Source organism: Anarrhichthys ocellatus, unplaced genomic scaffold (genome assembly GCF_004355925.1).
Source record: "Anarrhichthys ocellatus isolate YVR2014 unplaced genomic scaffold, GSC_Weel_1.0 scaffold4, whole genome shotgun sequence".
Classification (NCBI taxonomy): Eukaryota; Metazoa; Chordata; class Actinopteri; order Perciformes; family Anarhichadidae; genus Anarrhichthys; species Anarrhichthys ocellatus.
In genome coordinates, this window is record NW_022280034.1 from 7963927 (window position 1) to 7973111 (window position 9185).

Below are 9185 nucleotides of genomic sequence, written 5' to 3' on the forward strand. Positions count from 1 at the left end.
TGTGTGTGTGTGTGTGTGTGTGTGTGTGTGTGTGTGTGTGTGTGTGTTTGCACAAACAAGATGCCTGTACCCTCCATCTATACAATACTTCACAGAACAAAGAAAAGTGGAATTTGCTAGAAGTGGGTCACATTCTGGTCATGCTGTTTCGCAGGTTGGTCATGATGGAAATAGCTGCGTATTTAACCATGTGAAGTGGAGCATATGATGTAATTGTGTGTGTGTGTGTGTGTGTGTGTGTGGAGGATCAAACATGGGAATGAGCCGATTGAGTCTTTTGTTTTCAGCCTCTCTTTGTATTGTGTTGATACTGTATGACTTTTAAAACCCATTAGTGAGCTACTTTCTCACCAGTGGGGGTGAAGTGCTGGAGTGTTGGCAGTTGGCAGAGCAGCAGTGACGGTGAGAAAAGCTCCTTTGAGTCGAGCTTTAGCCAAGTCACGTGAAGAAAGGAAGATGAGGTCGGGGGGGACAAAAGGCAGGTGGCCCGAGGATCAGACACACAGTCGGGTCATAAAAATCTTTGTTTGTATCAAAATATAAAAAGCTTTGCAATTAAGTTTTGCAAAGTCTTACGTGTGATCTTATCTCGATACTCACAGTTTGGATCAAAAATTTCAAATAACTGCTTTTATGTGATTCAAACAAAACTGTGACGGTGCAGCTGGCTGTGTGTGTGTGTGTGTGTGTGTGTGTGTGTGTGTGTGTGTGTGTGTGTGTGTGTGTGGCATGCAAATATTTTCAAGTGCATGGTCTAATGAGGGTAAGCAGAGTTAACTTCATTAGCCCCTGACAGCATCTGTTCAAGGAGCAAGGGTGACGTCACCGTCGTCCATCAACACAACGCAGCACATACTGCTTCCTCTGCTACTGAGATGTAACAGAACTACAGCAGTGTTTTCCTCTCCACAGATTCATTTATGCTAATTGATCACACTGATCCAATCAAAATACATTATTCTAACTTGTAGCACACGTGTTTATGCTGCTTCACAACACTTTGTAGTCACACTTCCAGGATAAGGCTGCTAATAACCTATATTTTGTCAACAAATCCATGAAGACACATTAACATGGTGTTAGTCCGTCTCATGATACTTTATGACCATCTTAGCCATTTGTTCCTACTGAATTCGTAAATCTTAAAAAATGGGCCTTGAATAAAAACTCTCCGAATTTATAGAGCGTAACTTATATTATAAAACTGCAGGTTTTAGCAAATGTTACTTAAACAGGAGTACATTTTGGGGGACTTCTTTCAGCTGCAGATTTGGTGCTCTGGCGAGTATTTACAGCACCATACAGTGGTGCATGTGGGATTGATTTTAAATAAACCACAGTGACCATGTTCATGGTAATAAAGGAACATGTCAGCAAGTCCAACAGTGTGGCTTAATTGATTTGATGAGTTTTTGGATGGCAATGGAGGTCGATGGCACAAAGGAATAAGCTCAGACTTTGGATACACAAACAATTCAGTTTTCTTTTAATGGGATTTGTTGACAAAAACAAAAGAATATCACGAGATCTCCTTTTAACCTGAGAGCCTAATGTCTCACTAAGTAATAAAAGACACAGATGGCAGATGTGAAGATTTTTTTAGAAACATGTACAACATGTATCATCACTCTCCAGTACCGTTATCTCTTTTCCCTCAGTCCCCCTCTAACTGCCTCTTCTTCAATGCCTGCTCGGTCCCTGAGAGCCTGTACGTCTGTAGTTGCTGTCACAGGCCATTGTGCCACACACAAAGAGCCTGAGTCCACTCCAGTTTTGGGTCCATTCATGAAGAGCAGTGGTGCATGAACCAGGCTCTCCCTCCAGTCCCAGGCACCCCCAGAGATCAGCCCTCTGGGAGTGAGAGGACAGACATTGATCAAAAGCTAGTCAGACAAGAGGAAGAGTAAAGGGTGGGCTGGCTGGGTGGGTGGGCGGGCAGGAGTATGTTTGGAAACAATGAATGGAGACATGGGCTGGGAACATATTTCTGTTTCCCTTTTTATACTCTGTTATCTTAAGAATAATCCCTTTGTGTGTTTTGTTCCAACAAGCTTCGTGTTTAGAAGTTGATAGATTTGTTGTCATAGATTGAGCCTAAATAATGCTTATCCAAAATATTACAAAGGGAAGATTAACATTGAAAAACATTTTCAGTTCAGTTTAGATGGAGCCTAAATCTGTCTCCTTTCCTGTCTCTCCAGAGATGACGCTGCTGTCGTCCCAGCCCAAACCGCTCGACTCAACCCCGACCTCGGACTCGACCCCCGCCGCCGGCGGTACAGGCACCGAGGATCCCGAGCTGAGGATGCTGGAGAAGAGGTCAAAGGTCATCGAGGAGCTGCTGCAGACTGAGAAGGACTACATCAAAGACCTGCAGATGTGTGTCGAGGAGATCATCGAGCCACTGCAGAAGAAGCGGGTAAAGAGATGTGGATGTGGGGGAGGTGGCGTACGTTAAGAGCATGGCTCGAAATATAGTAGAAAACACTGTTAGTCTGAAACACTGTAAAATATGGGTTTGTTTACAATAAGGGCTAAAAAATGACAAGGGATGGTGTCCCTTTCACTACAGCACAGAACACAGACGTTTATTTCAACACATTTATATTTCATATGTTTGGATTTGTGGGGTTATGTTGATATGAGGTGCCTGTGAAATAGTATTCAGCTCCAAGAGAAACAGAGTTTTACTGAGACAACAAGGGCAAAGAGAAAACATCAGACAATTTAAAGTAACAGATACGTTTTGAGCATATTTGGGATATGATTTCATGGGCTTTTCTAGGTTTCTGAATTAAGTCTATTGAAGCAAAACATAACCGGGATGCTTCAAAAGAAAAACAATCATAAAGTGTTTTTTCACTGAGCAGCACAGAGGAACTTTTTACAGTTTTCAAACGTTCTATCTGCATTTCCTAAAAGGTGAAGAATGTGGACTTTGATGGGCTCTTTGGCAACATCAGCTCAGTGATCGACTTGTCACAACGCCTGTTTGAAACACTGCAGGACACAGACTCTATTGGTAAGAAGCCAGTTTTTAAAAGATGCATATCCTATGACGTCCTTTTACCGGCGACTTCTTCCTGCATGCTGTGCTTTGTACTTTATTCATGTTTCAACCATAAACTGTCACCTGTCAACTATCACGACTTTGAACTTGTTAGAGGAAGTTTAATTCATAGTTAAGTTTTGCCCCCAAATTGATATGTCTCTGCAGACTTATTCACCTTTTTTGTCATATCCTCCTCCTCCTTCCTCTGTCGTTTCCCTTTTTAAATGAACACACGACCTTACGTTTCTCTACCCTCTGGTCTCAGGAACGATATTTCTTGACTTCAAAGCGGAGCTGGAAGACGTTTACAAGATCTACTGCCAGAACCATGATGATGCCATCTCTCTGCTCGAGAGTTATGAGAAGGACGAAAATATCCAGTGTCACGTGTTGGAGTGTCTGGAGAGACTGAGGTGAGTCACTGAGAGGAGGAAAATATGTCTGAAAAAGGGGTCACTCACTAGTTTGAGATTTCAGCTTGGACCTGTGTGTTTCACTTTAAAAAAAAACATTTTGCACTTGAGTTACCAAAGATTTGCATGTTTGTGTGTGTAAAAGCATGAGAACATGAAAGCAAGAGTGGCTACTAATATAAAAATATTCAGTTGAAATAACACATTAACCATAAAAGGCTATGGATCATTTATTGTTTGTAGAGTTCAGTATGTGAAAAAGTAATGGCAGCTGTATTGTTACAGCATGCGTTGTATGAAACCCTTTTCAAAATGTCACTTTAAACAGGTTTTACAGTAGAATAATAACTGTGAAATGCAGTTTGTAGACATGTAAGGCATTGCAGTCACGTTGTTATTGAGTTCGAGACTACAGTGAGGTTTCCTTTTAGCCGACAGTCGCATGGATTTAATTTATGATGGGGTTTCTTCAGCAGACTTTGAACTATGATTCATGGGCACATTTTGATAGAGAAGGGCAGTTACAGTACATCTTTAAACATAAGAAGTACCTTTTCTCCACTCCTGCTGTGTGCATGCAACATGGACCCTATTAGATGAAGCAGTTTGACTGCTCCTCAGTAATGTATTGCAGTGACAAAAATGTGCCCTACCTGGTTTCACCTGTCTGGTTTCACCATCAGTGACTCACACATTCGACTTTACGCTGTTGTAAATTAAGGTCAGCAATCCGTGTTTGAAGATAAACACAGGTTTTGTTAAGACCAGAAGCTGTAGAACAAAAAGGGTGCTGGTTCCAAGAGGGAGTCTTATTAAACAAAAGGATCAGGAGCTTGTACAGATGTGTGTGCTGTCAACCCTTTGTTTACATTTACTTTTAAAATACAATTTTCCTGTCTTTTTGTAAGTTAACCATAATGTTGCAATAGTCTTTTCTAAAGTGCGTCAGCGTATGTTGCAGCCCTTTGAGCTCTAAAAAGGTCATGTGTTCTGCCACCTACTAGAAACTGCCAGGTTTTACTGCCACACTGGGCTTCTGTCCAGCTTTAAGAGAAAATTCACAAAACAAAACCATAACAACCGTGGCTTTTTTATTGACCTCGCAAAGTTCAAGTCAATTTTGTGGATTTAGTCTCTGCATAAGCAACTACTCTTTTACGTACTGCAGAATTTAACACTTGTGGAAAAAAATGTAACATTCATGAAAATGATCATCAGGTCATAGGTTTTTTTAAATCCTGTTTTTGTTATCTTTCTATCTCTTTCCAATCTTCCCTTCAACAGGGCCATGTATCGCGAGTGGTAAGTCTCCATAACGAGTGTTGTCATGATTTCCAGCATGACAATCGCATGCCTTTTGCTCACTAACCCCCCTGGAAATTACCTGTGTGTGTGTGTGTGTGTGTGTGTCTGTGTCTGTGTGTGTGTGTGTGTGTGTGTGTGTGTGTGTTTGTGTGCACTGAGTGTGGAGGATTCTTAAAACATCTATGCTGCCATTTCAATTCTCTCTGCTTGACTGAGATGAACTCCTATTTTATTGTTTGTGTTTGCACGTGCATGTGAATTCTGCATACTGTGAAGAAAAATATGCATCCTCTTCTGTGGATATGCAAAGTAATTGTTGATTCTGGGAAACATCTAATGCCATCTTCTGGATTAAAACAGCAACAGCATTTTGCATTAATTGATCTTTTCTCAATATTATGAGAATGTTGTGACATGAAGTGTTGAAAGTTCTCTTTATGAGGAATAGAGAAAATCTGGTCACCAAAAATCCACCTCTATAAAGAATATGAAAAATATGTGTTTTAACATGTTTTACTGTATAGAAGTGGAAATGGGTTCATCTTAAATTTGTTAATAAGATTCCATAAATCAAACACCAATTTCTTATCCTTATCATGTCAACAGCAAGAAATTATATTTTAATAATGAGAAAAGATTTCTACTTTAGAAGAAAGTGATCACATAACCAATTGAGTTGGTTGCTAAATTAATTTGTCCTCTCGATCGCATTAAAAGCTAAGCAAATCAATAATTTTGTTTATGGTGCCTTCCCTGTTCTTTTATGTCTCCCCAAAACTGTATTGATCATCATCAGAATATGTGATGATGGTTACATATCATTGGATCATGCACATGATATAGAGACATGTGTTACATGACCATGGGACCATAAATCAATAGCTGTGACTGTGATAGTGGCTGGAATGCCGACTGTACATGAGTCTCTCACTCTTCACATATTGTCATTTTTTCCCTTCAACCAAACACTATCTGCTGTCTCTGTCCCTTCTTCAGGGGGAAAACAAATTACATCAACCTCGGCTCTTTCTTAATCAAGCCGGTGCAGCGGGTGATGCGTTACCCGCTGCTGCTGATGGAGCTGCTGGGGGCCACACCGGAGAGCCACCACGACCGGCCCCAGCTGACTCAAGCTCTGCTGGCCATCAAAGAGATCAACGTAAACATCAATGAGTACAAGCGCAGGAAGGACCTTGGTAAAAAAAACTTAAAGGCTGCTGTTTTTTTTTTCTGTGTTTGGAAAAGTATTTATCCAGTACAGAGTCTGAACTGTCTTCCCTCTGCTGCCCACAGTGGTTAAGTACAGGAAAGTCGACGAGGACACGTTCATCGACAAGATCTCCAAGCTGAGCATGCACTCCATTATCAAAAAATCCAACCGTGTCAGCAGCCACCTCAAACACCTCACCGGAATTTCACCCCAGGTACATCACTGCTCATTTTGCCAACCCAAGTGGTGTTGTGCATGAAAACGTGCTGGTTCTGATCTCTTTCTATCTTTGTCCTCTGTCGTTTCCACAGATTAAAGACGAAGCGTTTGATGAGGCTGAGAAGAAGTTCAGGCTGCAGGAGAGACTCATCAAGTCTTTTATCCGGGACATTTCCCTGTACCTGCAACATATAAGGGTAGGAGCATTGACCATGAACAACTAAAATGAGCGTCTTTGTTATTTAGACCATATCAGAAGTAGATCAACTTAGAAATACATACTGTGTCTGATTCATGCCATTTTCATTGCAAAATCTACATCTAATTAAGTTCTTGATTAAATGTTCAATATTTTGTCTTGGACTACTTGTATTTTTGAACAACATGGATTGTAATACAATGCATCTCTCTAGGAATCAGCATCTGTAAAGGTCTTGGCAGCCATCAGCTTCTGTGACATCTACACAGAGCGAAGTGTCCTCGACCCCGAGCGCTTCCAGAGAGCTCACCGCTGCATCAGCGACAAACAGTTCACACAATTTGTGAGTCTTCTTCCTCTGTTTTTGCCTCACTTAGTTGCTGTAAAAGTGCATTGGGAATGACCTCTGATCACATCACATTATCTGTCAACCCTCTTCCCCATTCCCTGAGCAGAAGGAGCGCACAGAGGCCTTAGTCATCAACCCGCTCACCCAGCTCCTCCTCATGTTCGCTGGGCCGCACAAACTCATCCAAAAGCGCTTCGACAAGCTGCTGGACTACGACAACTGCAAGGAGCGCGCTGACCGACTCAAGGACCGCCGTGTACAGGATGAGCTGCAGGCGGCGCGCAACAACTATGAGGCGCTCAACGCCCAACTTCTGGACGAGCTCCCCAAGTTCCACGGTGCAGCAGAGGAGCTGTTGACTGGCTGTGTGAGAGCTTTCGCTCAATCCCAGAAGCACTTCACGAAAATGACACTGGGAGAGCTGAGGCCTCTCCTCCAGGCTGTGAGTTACTTTGTTTATGAGGGTTTTGAAGGAAATGGGACATTTTCTTATGAATATATGGAACTGATTAGAAAACCTTTTTTTAAAATAACTCAGACTGTTTCTTTACCTTTGTCTCCAGTTTTCTAACAAAGCTGGCACAGAGGGCAACCTGATCTCTAAGTTCCAAGAAGAGTACGGTCGAGTTCTCCAACTTCTGCAGAGCTTTAGCTTCTGCCCAGAGAACCTCCCTCCAGCCACCTCCACAAAAAAGACCTTCGAGAAGAAGACTCTTGAGAAGCAGATCTCTAAAAAGCTGCAGGCGCCTGTGAGTGGAGCTCTCATTCCATTTGTGCCATACCTTATGATTAATGAATAATGCACGAGGAGATCACGATCTAACCGTGAGTCTTGTCCTTGTCGCTTTCAGCCCAACCACATCATGCAGACTGATGAGCACCGTGCAGGACTTCTGGTACGCTATGGTCCTGAGAAACTTTTCCAGGCAGAGAGAAACTTCAATGCAGCGCAGGATTTGGACATCTCTATACTAGAAGGAGACCTTGTGGGTGTAATCAAGCAGCAGGACCCCATGGGGAGCAACAACCGCTGGCTAATTGATAACGGAGGTAGGTCATTTGTACTGTAAGCACTGCACTGTTTTTAATTTATCATATTTTGATGTGTGACGCACCAATAAAATCTATTTCCATGTCTTCTCTTGCTTTTTTGTTTTGCAGCCGGCAATGGCTTTGTGTACAGCTCCTTCCTCAAACCCTACAATCCACGCAGGAGCCATTCAGACGTCTCCATCGAGAGCCAATCATCGAATGAGTCAGGCTACGGCGGCTCCTCGCCTGTTTTCTCCCGCCAAAACAGCAACAGCACACTGACCTTTAACCAGGACGCGGCCACCGTCAGCTTTTCCACATCGCAGCCCCAAACCCATTCATCGCCGCACCCTTCGCTGGACTCTGCCTCATCTCGTAGGAGTCAGCACAGAGATGCACCCAGCCTGGAGTCTGCCAGTCAGAGCAACTCCATAAACTCCTCCCCGAGAAATCCCTCAAATCGCAAGGAATACTCAGACCAAACGCATCGGAATTCCGCCGGTCTCAGAGACACAGAGCCTTCTTACCGGCATTCAGGCAATCACAGAGACACGTACGACGCGAGTTACGCAAGTCTGAGCAGCCACAAGGAGATGTCGGACCTGTCGGAGACAGATTCTTATTCCTCACTCAGAAACAATCGCTCACAGCGGTATGGACACACGGACAAAACCTACAGTTCATACCAGTGGAAAAATGGAGATAGTAGTGGCCAGAAGAAAAGTTCTTACTCCAGAGATGAGTACACCGAGCCCGAGCCGGAGCCGGAGCCGGTGCCGGAGCCGGTGCCGGAGCCGGAACTGGAACCGGAACCAGAACCAGAAGATGAGAGTGAATTAGATAGTCATCAGGTGAGATTTAGTGTGACTGCTGTGATTTAATGAAACATTTACCATACCAAAACAAGGGCAGACCATTTATTAAATTGATTGTAGTAACTAGCGTTAAACTTGAATCTGAGTTATTCTGATGAGTGAATATCCCATTTGTAGAAAAACAAACAATCCTGGTAAACATTGGTGCAGTGGGGTGTGCACTGCTGTCTGTCACGGCCATACTTCATCTGACCACCAGATGGGCCAAACATGTTAATTAATTCTGCTTTTAAAATAGAAAAAGACAAAACACAAACTAACGATGACTTTGTTTTTATTCATTTTTTTTTAGATTTACTACGCTCTCTACTCCTTTGACGCCCGTTGTGCCAATGAACTGAGCATCTCAGCCAATCAGCGGCTGCGGATACTGGAGTTCAAGGACATGAACGGCAACGGTGACTGGTGGCTGGGGGAGGCAGGAGGCCGGCGAGGCTACGTGCCTTCCAACTACATCCGCAAATCAGAATATACATGAACCAACTTTTATCCTGAGACTGTACTTGGACTTGAAGAAGTCTCACTCTGCGA

The 9185-nt window shown here is 43.1% G+C and overlaps 1 protein-coding gene across 4 annotated transcripts in view; it reads left to right on the forward strand.

The window, feature by feature from the left end:
* The window catches only part of dnmbp (dynamin binding protein), a 40103-nt gene extending 30924 nt beyond the window's left edge, over positions 1 to 9179 (forward strand). For 2 of the 4 annotated variants that reach the window (XM_031843216.1, XM_031843218.1), the window contains 13 exons: positions 2202 to 2419; positions 2923 to 3022; positions 3318 to 3465; positions 4750 to 4767; positions 5767 to 5966; positions 6064 to 6194; positions 6292 to 6396; positions 6613 to 6741; positions 6854 to 7189; positions 7311 to 7496; positions 7599 to 7797; positions 7909 to 8630; positions 8947 to 9179. In XM_031843216.1, the coding sequence (XP_031699076.1) occupies positions 2202 to 2419; positions 2923 to 3022; positions 3318 to 3465; positions 4750 to 4767; positions 5767 to 5966; positions 6064 to 6194; positions 6292 to 6396; positions 6613 to 6741; positions 6854 to 7189; positions 7311 to 7496; positions 7599 to 7797; positions 7909 to 8630; positions 8947 to 9132 (2678 nt within the window). In that variant the 3' untranslated portion in view covers positions 9133 to 9179. The remainder of the gene's footprint in view (positions 1 to 2201; positions 2420 to 2922; positions 3023 to 3317; positions 3466 to 4749; positions 4768 to 5766; positions 5967 to 6063; positions 6195 to 6291; positions 6397 to 6612; positions 6742 to 6853; positions 7190 to 7310; positions 7497 to 7598; positions 7798 to 7908; positions 8631 to 8946) is intronic. The other 2 variants (XM_031843215.1, XM_031843217.1) reach the window with 2 other exon arrangements.
* Positions 9180 to 9185: the final 6 nt, after the last annotated feature.